Below are 17828 nucleotides of genomic sequence, written 5' to 3'. Positions count from 1 at the left end.
GGAGGACGGCTTCAGCCCAGGAGCTGGAGGCTGCACTGAGCTATGATCTCGCCATTGCACTCCAGCCTGGGCGACAGAGTGAGACCCTGCCTCTACTAAAAAGAGAGAAGTAGGGGCTGTGGCTGTACGCAGGGGGCCGGCTGCGATGGCTGCAGTGTCTGCGGGGCTGATGAGAAACTGCTAAAGTTCCCAGGGAAGCAAAGTAGAATTTCCTAAGAGCATAAAATGGAGGGAGAGGAGAAAGCCTATGGTGGCTGTGAAGGCCCTGATGCCATGGATGCCAAATCGATATATTCTGATGGGCGTGACTTTACTGTAAAAAGAGAACATGCGCTAACATCAGGAACAATGAAAGTATTTTACCCGCAAGCTTCGCTACACTAACAGCTCCACGGAGATTCCTGAATTCCGAATTGCACCTGAAACTACACTGGAACTGCTGATGGCTGCAAACTTCCTAGATTGTTCAATCAAACACATTATAATAAACTATTAGTTTTTTCAGTATTTCCTACCTGTAGTTCAGTGAGTAATTTTTTCATATGTAGCATGTTGCCTGTGTGCAGTTAACTATAAAGTTCACTGCAAAGCAGATTCTCTTTTGGTTTTTTTTTTTTTTTTTTTTTTTTTGCGTAGCAATCAGGGTTAATATTTGTTTGTTACCTCAACAAATTAGGGACGTTTTCACAAATGGAAATAAAGAAATATGCCAGTTCAAAGAGAGAGAGAGAGGGAGGGAGAGCGCTTGAAGCAGAACTTGCTGCTGAGGAGTCTTGTGCATGGGGGTTATTGAGCAGAAAGGGAGTGAAGGAGGGGAAGGCCTGCAGGGCAGGGAAGAGGTGATCTGAGCTGGAGCCTAGCCTCAGCCGGATCCCACTGGGCACGAATGGCACCACCCAGTTGACCTCACCTTGAAGGCGAGGGGCTGGCCTTTTGCATGCATGGGGCTGGGTGTGAGGGTTTGTGCAGCTAAGTTCGGCTGAGGTCAGTTCTCCGGAGAAGGGGGAAGCTGTGAGCTATCAGTAGGCAACACTTGCAGCAGCAGGGGGATGGGTGCACCAGCTGGTAGAGGGTGGCTGGGCAGGGCGTCGACAGCATTCACTACAGGGGCCTCAATTATTTTAGGATCACTAGAGTTTGGGGTGGAGAATGGAAAACAATGAAACAAGATGGGGAGACCAGAGTAAGGCTAGGTAGGGTCTTGAGTGCCATATTAATTAATGAGGCCAGACTTTACCCTGAAGGCGCTAGGGAGCTATAGAAGGGTTTGTAGTACAAGAGGGACATGGTCAGGTGAGGTAGAGGCTGCCCTGGGGGCCCCTGGGGTTTCCCAGGTTTCCTGCTCCTCCTCCACTCGGTGTGACAGGGAGTGATGTCCCTGAGGCTCCTCTGCTGGGCTGACTTCTTCAATCCTGAGCATCCCTTGCTTTCCCCATTTGCCAGGAAAGTCAAGAGTGGTTAGATTTTTGCAGAATGGTTCATTTCCTCCACCCATCCTTCCCCTTCTTGTCTCTCATCCCCACCCACATCCCTGCAGAATCGCTGCAGTCTGGACTTTATAGCCTGGGTAAGCTCTCGTGGGTCTGAAGGGAGTCTGGAGTTTTTGGGTCTTCAGTTACTCACTGGGGACCCAAGCCCCCCACCTGTGGTAGGTGGGATCATGCGCTCCCCTCACCTCTGCAAGTTGTCCACAGCCCACCTGATCCCTAAAACCTGCGGATGTGTTGCCTTCTATGGCAAAAGGGACTTTGCAGAGGGGATTCAGTTAAGGATCCTGAGAAGGGCAGGTGATCTGGGGTCACCTGGGTGGCTCTATGTTGTTACAAGGGTCCTTATAAAAATATGAAAGGCAGGAGGGTTGGGGAGAGAAAGGGAGATTGAGAGAGAGACTGAGAGACAGAGACACAGAGAGAAATTGATTGGAAGATGCTACATTGCTGGCTTTGAAAATAAAAGAAGGGGCCACAAGCCAAGGAACGCAGGTGGCTCCCAGGAGTTCAAAAAGGCAAGAAATGGATCCCCCGCTACAGCATCCAGAAGGAACACAGCCCTGCTGACATCTTGGTTTCAGCCCCATAAGACTCATGTAGGACTCTGACCTCCAGACCCATCATATAGTAATCCACATTTTTTTCAAGCCACCAAGTTTGTGGCAATTTGTTGTAGCAGCCGTAGGAAGCTCATCCCGTCCCCATCCCGAGGAGGGATCTGGGCTTGACTGCAAAAATGCTAATTCTTTAGCCCAACCTCCACCTTCCAACTTCTGTTTCAGACTCTCCACCAACATGCAGATGATCCCCAAATCCTGCTGTTCCTGCCTCCTGAAACCCTGTCCCTCCCCCACAGCCTCTGTCCTAGACCGGATAACCATAAAATAGCCATCACTCTTTTCTTTATCCTGGGAGCAGTCCCAGCCTCCTCCCCGTCTGCTCACCCCTGGCCCCACCCTGTCTATTACCCCTCTGCATGGCACAAGTGTTGTAAAATACTAGCCTGTGACTCCCTTGCTGAACTCCCTTTTATTGTCCCGAGGTTAAAGTCTAAACTCTTTCACCCGAGATAGGGAACTGGCAGGCTTTGTGCAAGAAAGAGTCGTAAGACCCGGACCAAGATCTCTGATAAAACAGGAGGTGGGGTCGGGTGTGGCGGCTCACGCCTGTAGTCCCAGCACTCTGGGAGGCTGAGGCAGGGAGGATGGCTTGAGCTCAGGAGTTCCAGACCAGCCTGAGCAAGAGTGAGACCCCATCTCTACTAAAAATAGAAAAAATTAGCTGGATATGGTGGTGAGCGCCTGTAGTCCCAGCTACTAGGGAGGCTGAGGCAGGAGGCTCACTTGAGCCCAGGAGTTGGAGGCTGCAGTGAGCTATGATGACACCACTGCACCCCAGCATGAGTGACAGAGTATGACTCTGTCTCCAAAAAAAAAAAAAAAAAGAGCAGGTGTTAGTGGAAAAACCAGCCAAAACCAGTGAAAGCCCAGATGGTGAGGAAAACTAACCTCAAGTCACCTGCACTGCTCATTATACTCTAGTTATAGTGCGTTAACATGCTACAAGAAACTCCCACCAGCACCACGACTGTTTCCAAATGCCATGGCAACTCCTGGAATTTGCTCTATGTTGACTGCCACACTAGAAAAAAAAAATTTTTCCCCCCTAGGGCCACAGTGTTTTATTATGAAAATAGAATAAAAACTTTGAAAACACAGTGAGCCTTTCTAATTTAATGAAAAATTTGTTATTTTTTATTGTTTCCTGTGTGTGAGTTATGTGCAACTCACGTGGGGCTAGAATCAATTTTTACACTGCATGCCGCTTGAGTTGTATGTGACTCATGACATACTTACTGAATTTGTTTTGGAGAATTGAGTCTTCATAGGTGAGGCCCTGGGCTCAAAACTAGCGTGAGTTAAATACAACTCACATGGCAGTTAATGTGTTAAATGGGAGAGGGACCCAGGGTTCCAGAGACTCTCTACCCCTTTCCGAAGACACTCATGAACAATCCTTCTTTTGTTTGACATACAGTCAAGAGATAACCATAAAATAGCCATCCAGCAGCACAGAAATGCTCCTTTGTGTATAGGGCAACTACCTTTTTCTTTTTCTTTTTTTTGAGATGAAGTCTTGCTCTGTCGCCTTGGGTAGATGCAGTAGTGTCATCACAGCTCACTGCAGCCTCAAACTCCTGGGCTCAAGCAATCCTCCTGCCTCAGCCTCCTGAGTAGGTAGAACTACAGTTGCACCATGATGCCCAGCTAATTTTTCTGTTTTTAGTGGAGATAGGGTCTCACTATGTTGCCCAGGCTGATCTTGAACTCCTGACCTCAAGTGATCCTCCCACCTCTACCTCTCAGGGTGCTAGGATTACAGGTGTGAGCCACTGCGCCTGACCTCTTTTTTTCTTAACTCAGTAAACTTGCTTTTATCTTACCCTATTGGGTTTCTCTTGAATTCTTTCCTGTGTGAAGCCAAGAACCCACTTGGCCTTCAGGCCAGACCCCAGTTTTGGGGTCCACTTTCCTGTATCACACCCACATTTTAAAGTCCTGCAGGATATGAACTTTGGTACATTTTCCAATTCAGTTTTTGCTGGCATCAGGATTTCTTCCAGGCAGAGCTGGGACTATTTGACATCGTGGAATAATAATAATAATAAATAACAACAATAACTGATAGTGTTAAGCATTTAATCTGTGCCAGGCAGGGTTTTATGACTGTACCACATTAAACTTCAAATCCTGTGAAGTAGACACCTTATTATTTTGTTGATGGTAAAAACTGCTTCTGGGTATATTCATTGTCTCTTGCTATGTAACAAAATTACTTCCAAACTGAACAGCTTAAAATAGCAAACTTTTATTTTCCTATAGTTTTTGGGAGTCAGGATCTGGGGGTGGCTTCATTGGGTGGTGCTGGCTCAGGGTCCTGCATGAAGTTATAGAGAAGCTGTTGGCCGGAGCTGCATCATCTAGAGCTCAGCTGGCGCTGGAAGATTTGCTTCCAAGGTGGCTCACTCGCATGGCTGTTGACGGGAGCTCTCAGTTCCTCCACAGCACTGTTTGAGTGTCCTCACAACATGGTGACCGTCTTCTTTCCAGTGAATGGTCCTGCAAAGACAGAAGGCAAGGAGGAAGCCACAGTGCCTCTTTCTATCTGGTCTCGGAAGTGACATACTGTCCCATCTTCCTTTTTGTGTTCGTGAGAAGCAAGTGCCGCCCACACTCAGGGAGAGAGGGATTTGGCCCAACCACTTGAAGGGAGGAGGATCCAATACTTTGCAGATGTATGTTACAACCGCTACACGGGTCCATCTGCCTCTAGGAGCCGCAGTCCTGGATCTATTGAACAAAGATTACAGAAGAAAGTGCAAGTCCCTGGTGGTCCCTCCTAGTTGGTAACATTACCCCACAGGGAATTGTCAGGGGAGAGAATTGGGGTGTCATATTACTAGGAGAAGGGAGGTGGGAGGAGAGAGCTACATCTGTGGTTTCCTCAGAGCTGGTATGTGCCAGGGGAAATCCTCTTAATTCTTTTTGTGAGTCCCCAGAAGGCTGTTTGGCCATCTGGGGCCTTCCCCTATACTATGATACTTCCTTCCCCTACGATCAGAAGCATCGTGAGAAGACATGGGTGGAGATATGTTGGTTAAGGCTGTGGTCCCCAACCCCCTGGCCTGTTAGGAACTGGGCTGCACAGCAGGAGTTGAGTGGTGGGTGAGGAGTGAAGCTTCATCTGTATTTACAGCTGCTCCCCATCACTGGCATCACCCCCTGAGCTCTGCCTCCTGTCAGTGGCATTAGATCCTCATAGGAGCATGGACCTTACTGTACACTGCGCATGCGAGGGATCTAGGTTGCGGCTCCTTATGAGAATCTAATGCCTGATGATCTGAGGTGGAGCTGAGGCAGTGATGCTAGCACTGGGGAGCGGCTGCAAATACAGATTATCATTAGCAGAGAGGTTTGACTGCACAATAAATATAATGTGCTTGAATCATCCCAAAGCCATCCCCCCGTCCACACCCCCATCCATAGAAAAATTTTCTTCCATGAAACCGGTCCCCGGTGCCAAAAATGTTGGGGACCACTGGGTTAAAGGATGCAAATTTCAGTTAAATAGGAGGAGTAAGTTCAAGAGATCTATCCTACAACATGTTGACTATAGTTAAGGACAATGTATTGTATACCTGAAAATTGCTAAAAGAGTAGATTTTAAGTGGTCTCGCCACCAAAAACTGATGTGCATGTGAGGTTAAAGATATGTTAATTCTCTCGCGTTGGCCAGCCATTCCATATTTCAAAACCTCATGCTGTCCACCATAAATGTATACAATTTTGATTTGTCAGTTAAAAGTAGAAATTAAAAAAGAAGAAGAAAAGAGAAACAAATGGAAAAAAAGAACGCACAGATCTCATATCTCAACTAGGGGAAATTAGAAGTCAAAATAAACCAAGTTGGAGCTGGTGTTTCTGGTTGGTAGAAACCATGGAAGGAATCCGGAGTTATGGAAGTATGGAGAGATCCCTTGTTTGGAAAGCAGCTTCCCTTGAACTTTGTGGGCCTTTGCATGTGCTTTATTTACTTCTCATGCTGTCTTTTCTCCAGAGCTCGGCTGGCTACCGCTCCTTCCTCAGGTCTCAGCTTGGGTTAGACTTCCTCTGGCCAAGCCGTACACCCCTCACCTCTGGCTTTCTGTTTCTCACAATGAGGAGAACAAACCTGTCTTTCTCCACCACCCTGGGGGGTGGGGGGTCTGACGTCATCTGTGTCTAACAGCCACAGCCAACACTGGGGACTGAGCTCTGGGTATACTCTTGCCTGCAAGGCTATGTGCTGAGCACTTTAATACCTCCCTGGCCATAAGGATCTTTTGGGACAGGGCTGATTGACTATCCCTGTGCTCCAGGTAAGAAACTGAGACCCAGAGAGCTGAGTCACCTCCCACAGACACTTTGTGAGCACCCTGTAAAGTCAGGAGTTGAACCCATGGCTGTCCGACTCCAGTTTCTCCCGCCGTTATAGCCAACGCTCAGAGCGTTGGTTGTCTGCCAGCCTCTGTTGTGGGCATGTCGTAGACACCAACTCCTCTGAGGCTCGCATCAGCCCCATAAGGTAGACCCATCCTCTTAATAGGCCCATTTTACAGATGAGAATGTCAAGGCAAGTGGAGGCAATGGGATTTGAACCCCCAGCAGTCTGGTTCCAGAGTTTGGGTTCATCCTCTAGCACTTCTATAAACCATAATGCAGCTCTGTTTATCCTCCTCCCTGGTGGAATTTTTTTTTTTTGTATTTTCATGCCAGCTCTTTACTGCGACCTCACCAGGCAGGGTCCCTTCATGCGCAAACAGGAAGTGAAGCCCTAGATGCACCTTCTTCAGGGTGTTGACTCCAAGGTGGCTACTTTGCCTTGCAAAAGAGCAAAAAGGGAGACTGCAAAAGCAAGTGGAGATTTTTCTTTCCAAGAACATAGGGGTGGCCCTTGCAACCTCCTTGGGAGCTTGTAGCAGACGCCGTTGGCGCTCCATGGCCTTGAACCCTTCGGGAGACTCCAGCCTGATCTCTTCTGGTTGCTGCATTTTGTGGTCCACAGGGTTCTATCCACTGGAGCCCACTCGACCTGCGAGGCCAGGCCCGAGTGTCATCGGGTTGACGTCTGTCCTCCCACCCCCAACCAGGGAGCAAGCCTCACCCAATGACTGACAGTTGTTGGGGTAAAAATACTCCAGCTCCGTCACCCTTCAGTTGCAATAACTCTAAGGAGTGTGTTCTATGCTGCCTCCCAGATATCCCTGGGGAAGTTAAGGGCCACTTTCTCGCTGCATCACCTCTTTGATAACACACCCATTATTGACTCTCTTCCTTTCTCACTTCCCCTCACCGCCCAGCTGGTGTCTTCTGGGGTCACCTCCCTGAGAAACGTTCACTAAAATCCTTATCTCAGGGTGTACATTTGGAAGACTTTTTTTGTTCGTTTGTTTCTTTCTTTTTTTTTTTTTTTTTGAGACTGAGTCTCGCTCTGTCACCCAGGCTGCAGTGCAGTGGTGTGATCACAGCTCGCTGCAGCCTCCAACTCCTAGGCTCAAGCAATCCTCCTGCTCCAGCCTCCTGAGTAGCTGGGACTACAGGTGTGCACCACCAGCCCCAGCTAATTTTTTGTAGAGATGGGGTCTTGGTATGTTGCCCAAGCTCGTCTCAAACTCCTGGTCTCAAGCAATCCTCCTGCTTCAGCCTCCCAAAGTGCTGGGACTACAGGTGTGAGGCACTGCACCCAGCCATTTGGGAGACCTTAAGATATTACTAGATCTCCTTATTTATGAGAGAGAGAGAAGGGGGGGGCTGGGAAACTGAGCATGGGCTGGGAGGGGTCAGACAGAGTTGAGCCCTGAAGGAAGATGAAATGGTTAAAGCTCTTGATCCTGGAGTCAGGGGGTGTTCATTTCATATCTTGGGTTTGAGTGGCCTTGGACAATTTATAACTCCTCTGCAAGCCTCGGTTACCTTTTTTGGTGGAAGGAGGGGAATTCCTACTTTACAAGGCTGACATGAGGATGCAATTAAATTTTGTTGGCAATGTGCCAGCAGAGCGCCTGGTATATGATGGTTACGACGGTCGTTTGTTTTCGTGGGGCAGGCTGAGAAGAGACTCTTAAGTCTGAGACTTGCTTCATCAGGGGCAGGAGGTGGAAGCTCATTTGCTGGGTGCAATGAAAGAGGGTGATGAGAGTTGGGAGATGGATGTCAGAGAGCAAAGCAAAAAGAGAGAGAGGGGAAGAGAACAGCACACGTTAGCCAGATTAACTTCTCTTCATTATGGAGGAAGGGGCAAATTAGGAGTTTTCCAGGGTGTCCTATAGTGCCAACGACTCAGCAAAAAGGGCTGTGATGTGCTGGGGACATTGAGCAAGCCTGGCCCCGCCTTCCTCTCGCCCCACACCTTCCGTTACTGAAAACCCAGAGTAAGAAGAAAAGGTTCCCCTGTTGGGACGGCAGGACCACGACATGATGTGGCGCTTCAACCTGCTCCTCTTCTGGGGTGAGTGTGCGGTGAGTGGTGGGGGTTCCTGGGGGCAGTCTGGGCTGGAAATAGGCTACAGAACAACAGGCAGAGCTATAGACAGTCTCCAGCCAGGGGGCCATGGAGTGTCTCCAGGCAAGAAATCCTAATTCTAGGCTGGATGTTGCAAACACCTTCCTTGGGGCATCTTTGACAGAATTCCATAGGGAAGTCCATCTGTCAGGGCAGATTTTCTTTGCAGTCATTCGCCTGCCCTGAGCACCTGCTGTGTGACAGGTGCTGTTCTAAGCACCAAGGGTATACAGCAGTGGACAAACAGATGAGGTTTCTGTGCTCGTGAGGTGAGAGCAGACAGAGAAGAAGACACGGAGGGTCATGGTGGTTACCCACTGAATACACTGCTCTAAGTCCTTTAAACGTAGAATGTATCCAGTTGCCACATATGATTTCTATGATATTAGGTCAATATGAGCCCCATTTTGCAAAGGTGAGGAGGGAGGCAAAAGAGATAAAATAACTTGCCACGACCGCTTAGCCAATAAGGAGTAGAGCCAGGGTTCCAAGCCAGGCGATGTGATTCCAGAATCTCTATGCTGTATCATGTACACTATATTGCCCCCAAATAATAAGCAAATGAAAGGAATGTAGGGAGTGGTAAGTGTTATGGAAGAGGTTGTTACAGAATGTGACTGGGGGTTACGGTGAAGGGGAAGTCAACAGTGGGGGTGAAATTTGTGCTGAGACCTGAAGAATGAGATGGAGCCTTCCTGTTTGTTCTTCATTTCTCTTTCATTGGACATCAGTTTGTCCTGCCTGGCTTTGTTTATCTCTCGTGTTGCTGGATTTCTGTTTCTGTCTTGTGAGTTGGGGTCATTAGTTCAAACGTAAGAATAGGGGTCATTTTTTAAGTAGCAAGGCTGAGTTTCCTCCACTGTGGCACAATGGATCTGGTTCCCCTGTTTTACCGAGGAGGAAACTGAGGCACAGAAAGATTAAATAGATTTCCTGAGGCTACCCAATCAGTAACTGGTGAAGCCAGATTTTTATTTTATTTTATTTTATTTTATTTTATTTTATTTTATTTTATTTTATTTATTTTATTTTTTGAGACAGGGTCTTGCTCTGTCACCCAGGCTGGAGTGCAGTGGCGTCATCATAGCTCACAGCAACCTCTAACTCCTGGGCTCAAGGAATCCTCCTGCCTCAGCCTCCCGAGTAGCTGGGACTACAGGCGCGTACCACTGTGCCTGGCTGATATAAAAAAAATTTTTTTTTGTAGAGATGGGATCTGGTTATGTTACTCAGGGTGGTCTTGAATTCTTGGGGTCAACCAATCCTCCCGCCTCGGCCTCCCAAAGTGCTCACAAGCGTGAGCCACCACGCCCGGCTACTGTGGGACTTGTTGACGGGCAGGCTTCATTAGAAGAAATTGTTGGCTTGGTGACATCAAATGTAGGGACACAGAGTTGTTACTTTGGGGCGTCGGCACTGGTGTTAACCATTAGCAGCCCTCAGTCTGCCCTGAAGCCGATCAGCAAAGACTTGTGGTGATGATATTGATGATATTGGTGATATTGATGATGGCAGTGACGATGATGATGGTGTCAGTTGCGCAGCGAAGCCAAACGCTGCAGGCCTGCACTGCCTTTTAAACATTAAAAAAACAAAAACTAATCACCCTACCCTCTCATGAAATTTTAATATCACAGATATACTGTATATCTATATATGTTATATGTAAATGTCCACATGTGTCTTTTTTTATTTCAGCATATTATGGGGGTACAAATGCTTAGGTTACACGTTACACGTGTCTTATACATAAAAGAGCAAGACTTTTTTTTTTAAAATCTCTTCCTACGAATAAAGTTTGGCTCCCTTGGGGGAGATATCCCCCTTTGATAATGCATGCTTTAATGTGTGTATGTGTGTGTGTGTGTGTATATATATATATATATATATTTTTTTTTTTTTTTTTTTTTGAGACAGAGTCTCACTCTGTCACCCTGGGTAGAATGCAGTGGTGAGATCATAGCTCATAGCAACCTCAAACTCCTGGACTCCAGGGATTCTCCTGCCTCAGCCACCCAAGTAGCTAGGACTAAAGGCACGAGCCACCATGCTGGGCTAATTTTTTCTATTTTTAGTAGAGACGGGGTCTCACTCTTGCTCAGGCTGGTCTCGAACTCCTGACCTCGAGTGAGCCTCCTGCCTCAGCCTCCCAGAGTGCTGGATTACAGGCATGAGTCACTGCACATGGCCCTAATGTATGTTTTTGAAAAAAAAAAAAAAAAAAAAAAAAGCTGGAACTATTTTTGTAATTGAAAAGACAACAAAGATAAAGACAAAATGAAAAACAAAAACAAAGTGTAGAAAATCAGGAACAGTCGCTGGGCAGATTATGTGAAATAGTATATGTTTGTCCCCCTGAGGCCAAGCCTGGAGTCATTCTGCAGGTTGAGACCAAAGGGTTATTTTTTTTGGTGGTTATGGTGTTTTTCTTTTCTGTCTTCACAGGGTGTTGTGTTCTATTCAGCTGGAAAATGCACACAGTGTCCACAGTGGATCTAACGACAATGGGTAAGTTAGCTGAAGAGAATCCACATGCCTGATGTGGTGGAGGATGTTCCTGGCGAGAAGGGGTCCTCCATCGGGATGCTTTCTGGGAGCTCACTTGGGTGCTTGCTGGGAGATATTTAGTGGCAGAACAAGGGTTAACATGCAGGTCTCCTGATTCCCACTCCCAGCTCTTTCCTTTGGAAGTGCTGTGTGATCTTAGGCAAGTCACATAACCTCTCTGATCTCCAGCTTCTTCAGCTGTGAAATACAGATAACAATGAGTCCTATCCCCCAAGGATGTTGTGAAGCTTTAATTCAAAAGAGGTAACTTTGTAAACCGCCTCGCTGGTAGTATGAGCTTTATAAACGATAGTGGAAGAGGAGTAGGGATGGAATTTACTCATACTACAACTCCATGTAAAAAAAAAGTGGCTCCTTTATGTGTCATTAAATGTTCTCGTCTCTACATAAGCTCTGGATAGAGGGAGAAAGACACTGTCAGCTCTTAATTGCTCTCAGCATCTCCAATTCGTGGTTCATACAGTCTCATTTGGGCAAGTCAGTCTCTACTGTGTGAAAAACTAATTTTTTGAACTTTCTCACCTTTCCCCTTGCTCTTCCCCAAGACAGCATCTGAATGTTTGGTGTAGGGGCAGCTGATGGAATCTTATAGCTATGAGGCAGGGGAGCAGGTGGGTTCTGAAGGGGGTGTCTTATCTACGGGTGGTGTGTGGTGCCATCTCGTTTACCCAGCAACCCTTTTGGAAGCTCTGCATCTCCCAGGGGTCCATGCAGGAGACCCTGGTCCCATGTTCAGGCTATGGGAAACGAGAAGTCTTTTTTTTTTGAGATAGAATATTGCCCTTTTGCCCAGGCTGGAGTGCAGTGGTATCAGCCTCGCTCACAGAAACCTCAAACTCCAGGGCTCCAGTGATCCTCCTGCCTCAGCCTCCCCAGTAGCTGGGACTATAGGCATGCGCCACCACACCTGGCTAATTTTTCTATTTTTAGTAGAGATGGGGCCTCGCTCTTGCTCAAGCTGGCCTCGAACTCCTGAACTCAAGCGATCCTCCTGCCTCAGCCTCCCAGAGTGCTGGGATTACAGGTGTGAGCCACCACGTCTGGCCACCAGAAGAGTTTTGTTGGGCCACTTCCTAGCCATGTCTCTCTACTGATTCCAAAGCTCTGCTCCCACACACACCACGTTGGATGCAGCAACTGAAGAAGGCAGGCTTCGCTTGTAGACTCAGAATTTCCACCTGCCCTTTACTGGGAGAAGCCAACCTTTAGACTTCATGCCCCTGGATTCATCCATTCCTATTTGGAAGTTTCTAAGGTCACCCATCTCCATCTGGGTTTAGCCCTGAAGTGAAGTGGTTGAGGAACAAGAATCCTGCACTCATAGCTCCCTCGATTAGCTTTCCACAGCTGCTGCTTTCCCCATGCGACAGATACTACTCTGAAATTATCTCCCGCGTCCTCAATGAAAACTCTACCTTCCTGTCCTCCAAGCTTGGCTCTTGAAATGTTAATAAATGGGAACTTGGATATCTGTTTATTTTTTTTTTGCGAGTCTTTGCTTTTGAAACTATTGTCTTGCTGAGAACTCCATGATCCAATTTGGTAATTAAAGCATGCACCTGACTGTTTTGTGCTTGTTGTGTGTCTGGTGCTAAAACGTCTTCATTTTTCTCTGAATGAGTAGAAATCCTTTGGCAGACTGTTTAGGGGAGGTCACAGCCATAAAAGTGGGAAAGAGAAAAATCACACTGATATGTTTCCAAAACAAGGCAACCTTAATGAAATAGTTATTATTATTGTTGGTGTTGAGCGCAGAAAGTGGAAGGTGGGGAAAAAGCTGTATTAATCTCGACAGCCCCGGACCCAGCCCAGGCCTGGCACAGTATACACAAGTAAGGTAGATCAATAAAAGGAGGATTATGTGCTACATATAGAGAGTGTGAGAAATGTTACAGTAGAGGGATGTATAAGGAACTTATAAATGGAAATTCAAAAGGCTTAATATTTGAGCAAAATTTGGCACTATCAGGATTAAAAATGCAAACACACAAGTTTTCCCACTTAGTGAGAGTTCATGTATTGCACTGTACACTTACAATACCTTTTCTACACATATTACACTTAATTAAATATTATAAAAATGCACATACAGTTGGACACATCAGCGGCTCATCTAGAAGTTTACTCCAAAGAAATGTTCCTGTAATGTGCAGAGATATCTCCCCGTGCATCTAAGGATATGCACCCTAATACTCCCCTCGAATAAACTAAATGTTTATTTATACAAGGGGACTGGTTAGATAAATTGTTGAGTTGGTTCCAGTAACCCTAGCTGCCGTACCAAATAAACCCCAAGCTGTCAGTCCATTACTAAAAAGAAGTTGCTTCATACAAAAAGTTTAATTCTTGTTCATGTGGGAGTTCAGTGCCAATGTTTCTGGCTAGTGGGTGGTTTTTCTCCATGCAGAAATTCACGCACCCAGGCTCCTTCTGTCTTGTAGCTGAGCCATATTGGTGTTTCCGAGTCTTCTGCAGACAGTGGCAGAAGAGGAAAGAGACAGTGGAGAAGGCACAGCCACTTTATAAAAACCCTGATCTGGGCTGCCACTTGTGGTCACCTGACTGTACCTGGCTGCAATGGAATCTGGGAATTGTAGTCCATGATTGGGTGGCCGCCTCCTAGTGACAAAATGATACCATGGAAAAAGGAGTGCAAATTTTTTTGTTTTGATATTTGGCTGGCTAGATATTTTGGCACAATTCTACTCTATGGATGGATACAATGGAATACTATGCTGCTATTAAAAAGCACGAGGTAGGTCTATAGAAACGGACTTGGAAAGATGCCCCAAACATATTCTTTTCATTTATAGAACTATTTAAATATTCAAAGGTAGAGAAAACAGTACAATACTCCCCTCAATTTATTCCTCAACCAGTTACAAAACTTGACACGTTTTGCGGTTCTTGTTCTGCAAGACATACTATGAAGTGAACGAGCAAGTAGTAGAACAATGTTCTCCAACAGGACTTTCTGTGAGGGTGGAAATTTTCTAAGTCGACACCGACCAATAAATACAGTAGCTGTCTTGGTTTGTTTTGTGCTGTTATAACAGAATACCTAAGACTGGGTGATTTATAGAGAACAGAAATTTATGTGCTCATAGTTTTGGAGGCTGGGAAACCCAGGAACAGGGTGCTGGCATCTGGCAAGGGGCTTCTTACTGTGTCACCCCATGGCAGGAGGTAGAAGGAGGAAAGGGAGAGTGTGTGAGACAGCAAAAGAGGACCTAACTCCCTTTTATGACAAACCCACTCCCATGATAATGACATTACTCCATTCAGGAGGGCTCCTTCTTTATAATCTAATCACCACTTAAAGCTCTCATCTCTCAACACTGTTGTCTTGGGGATTATGTTTCCAGCACATGAACTTTGGGGCATACATTCAAGTCATAATGTTTTGCTCCTGGCTCCCAAAAGTCATGTCCTCACATGCAAAATACATTCATTTCATTGCAACAGCCTCAAAGTCTTTTTTTTTTTTTTTTTTTGAGACAGGGTCTCACTCTGTTGATCTGGGTAGAGTACAGTGGCATCATCATAGTTCACAGCAACCTCAAACTCCTGGGCTCAAGGGATCCTCCTGCTTCAGCCTCCTGACTAGCTGGGATTACAGGCGAGTGTCACCACGCCTAATTTTTTCCTATTTTTGTAGAGACGGGGTCTCACTCTTGCTTAGGCTGGTCTTAAACTCCTGACCTCAAGTGATCCTCCTGCCTTGACCTCCCCGAGTGCTGGGATTACAGGCGTGAGCCACTGTACCCGGCCTGTGCTAAGCTTTTTACAGTAATTACCTCTGTGTATAAGGATGAGGACTGAGGACTCTTAATTTTTTATATACTTCTGCATTATTTGAGTTTTGTTCCAAAAAGCAATTATTACCTTATTAAAAAAATGAAAACAAATGAAAAAAATGAGCAAAAATAATGACTAACATCTCCTTTTGGATGACAAGGGCATGCCACCACACCTGGCTAATTTTTTCTATTTTTAGTAGAGACGAGGTCTTGCTCTTGCTCAGGCTGCTCTTGAACTCTTGATCTCAAGTGATCCTCCCTCCTTGGCCTCCCAGAGTGCTAGGATTACAGGCATGAGCCACTGTGCCCAGCCAAGGGTCTTTTAAAAAATTATGGTATCTGGCCAGGCATGGTGACTCATGCCTGTAATCCCAGGGCTTTGGGAGGCCTCGGCAGAGGATCTCTTGAGCCCAGGAGTTTGAGACCAGCCTGGGCAACATAGTGAGATCCCCATCTCTACAAAAAAAAAAATAAGAAATTGAGCTGGGGGTCCTGGCATACACCTGTAGTCCCAGCTACTCAGGAGGCTGAGGTAGGAGGATCGCTTGAGCCCAGGGGTTGGAGGCTGTAGCGAGCTATGATCATGCCACTGCACTCCAGCCTGAGAGACAGAGCAAAAGACCCTGTCTCAAAAAAAAAAAATTATATTATTCTATAAGGGTGGATAATAAAGAAGGCTGAGTCAAAACGGGGGCAGGGATCTGAAAAACTTACTTTTTCAGACAATAAAAAACCTAAATGCTTTATTTACTGTGTATGGTAACAGAGCACATCTATGAAGTATGGTGAACAAAGGTACGGAAAAATTTGGATCATTTAAAAATGTTTCTTTATCCCTAATATGTGTGTTTGTTGCTTTTTTCCACCCAGACTTGCATTTGATAAAAGAGCAATTGTTTTTCTTTATTTATGATACACTTTAGACTTGCCCCAACTTATTTTTCTTCTGAAAATTATTTAGGTTCTATTATATTTTTTTTAAAGATGTGAGCTGCCACTTGTGGGGATTTTTAAAAAATTGTTTTATTTCTGCATATTAGGGGGGTACAAATGTTTAGATTACATATATTGCCTTTGCACAGCCCAAGCCAGAGCTTCAAGCGTGTCCATCCCCCAGACGGTGTGCAACACACCCATTAGATGTGAATATACCCATCCCCTCCTCCCTCCTCCCACCTGCCCGACACCTGATGAATGTTACTACTATATGTGCACTTAAGTGTTGATCAGTTAATACCAATTTGATGGTGAGTACATGTGGTGCTTGTTTTTCCATTCTTGTGATACTTCCCTTAGTAGAATGGGCTCCAGCTCCATCCAGGATAATACAAGAGGAGCTAAGGCAATCACAGCAACAACAAAAATCAGCAAATGGGGCCTGATCAAATTAAAAAGTTTCTGCACAGCCCAGGAAACTATCACGAGAGCAAACAGACAACCTACAGAATGGGAGAGAATATTCACATGCTACACATCTGATAAAGGGCTGATAACTAGAATCTATATAGAACTCAGGAAAAGCAGCAAGAAAAAAACCAAACAATGCTTTGCCTGAAAAGTGGGCAAAAGACATGAACAAAAACTTTTCAAAAGAAGACACACTGATGGCCAAGAAACATATGAAAAAATGCTCAACATCTCTAATCGTCAGGGAAATGCAAATCAAAACCACAATGAGATATCACTTATCTCCAGTGAGAATGGCCTTTATCAAAGAGTCCCAAAACAATAAATGTTGGGATTTTTTTTTTAAGAAGGGGGGTTTTATTGAGATGGTTTGGAAAACTTTCTTGAGACAGTGATGTTTCCGTGGGCACAGAAGGATGGATTGATTGACGCCATGCAGGCAAAGGAAGAGGGTGGGAGATGGCGTACCTGGCCAGCTGGAGCAGCAGGAAATGTTCCTGAGGCTGGGAGGACTTTGGCGACCTGAGCAAAGGTGGGCTGATGGCAGGTGACCAGTCACTCAGGACTGGGCTGTTATTCTGGTTTTGGGTGGATCTGAGTCGTGAGAGATTGGGCTGGAGGAAGAGGGTGGTGTGTGGGAAGCTCACGGGATCAAGATACCACACACAGTAAATTACTGGAAGTCTGCAAAGAGAAATATGGCCTCTGCAGATGGAAGGGGAAGCTGGAAATGAGAAGAGAGATATCATCGGAGGCCCCATGCAGGCAAGGGAAAATAACAAGGCACATTGGAGGAGCAAGGAGCCTGGATCTCAAAACCAGTGTTACAAAAACAAGAGTGAAAAATGTCATAATACTACTACTAATAAGCCATCCTTTCCATTTTTTTCCTGGTGTTTTATAAAGAGTTTTCTCATCCTACCAATGGATGTTGGCATCATCACTGGTTCTATTCTTTTTGAACCTCACATTTAGTCCACTGGCAAATCTTGTTAGTATCACTTTCAAAAATAAATCCAGAATTTCATGCTCTCCATGCCCGCCTCCGGAATGTATGTGCTGACATCGTTCGCCAGGACAAGTGCAGGTCACCTCCTCCTTGATCATTTTGCTTCTGCCCTCCTGTAGTTCTGACGAGTGGTGAGAAGGATCACATTAAAACCTAAACCACGTTGTGCCCTTCCTCTGCTCAAAAGCCTCCCATGGCTCCCATCTCTCTCTGATAAAAAGGTTAATGTTAACTATAGATGCCCTATTGTGCTACTGAACATTAGATCTTATTTCTCCCATGTAACTATATTTTTGTACGCATTAACTGTCCCCTCTCTACCCCCCACTCCCCTTCCCAGCTTCTGCTAACCATCATTCTTCTGTCTACCTCCATGAAATCAATTTTTATTTTTAAAGAGACAGGGTCTCACTCTGTTGCCCAGGCTGGAAGGCAGTGGCATCATCATAGCTC

At 45.9% G+C, this 17828-nt stretch overlaps 1 protein-coding gene and 1 pseudogene across 3 annotated transcripts in view; both read left to right on the top strand.

Annotated features, from left to right (window-relative positions):
- Positions 1-208: 208 nt before the first annotated feature.
- On the top strand, positions 209-496 carry LOC123637963 (annotated as a pseudogene).
- Positions 497-8360: 7864 nt separating this feature from the next.
- Positions 8361-17828, top strand: part of ADGRE1 (adhesion G protein-coupled receptor E1) — a 48573-nt gene continuing 39105 nt past the window's right edge. For 2 of the 3 annotated variants that reach the window (XM_045548473.1, XM_045548462.1), the window contains exons 1-2: positions 8361-8537; positions 11037-11099. In XM_045548473.1, coding sequence (XP_045404429.1) covers positions 8504-8537; positions 11037-11099 — 97 coding nt within the window. In that variant the 5' untranslated portion in view covers positions 8361-8503. Of the gene's footprint in view, positions 8549-11036; positions 11100-17828 lie in introns of all 3 variants that reach the window. The other variant, XM_045548465.1, reaches the window with a different exon arrangement.

Source organism: Lemur catta, chromosome 1 (genome assembly GCF_020740605.2).
Source record: "Lemur catta isolate mLemCat1 chromosome 1, mLemCat1.pri, whole genome shotgun sequence".
Lineage (NCBI taxonomy): Eukaryota > Metazoa > Chordata > Mammalia > Primates > Lemuridae > Lemur > Lemur catta.
This window is presented reverse-complemented; position numbering and strand designations above follow the sequence as displayed.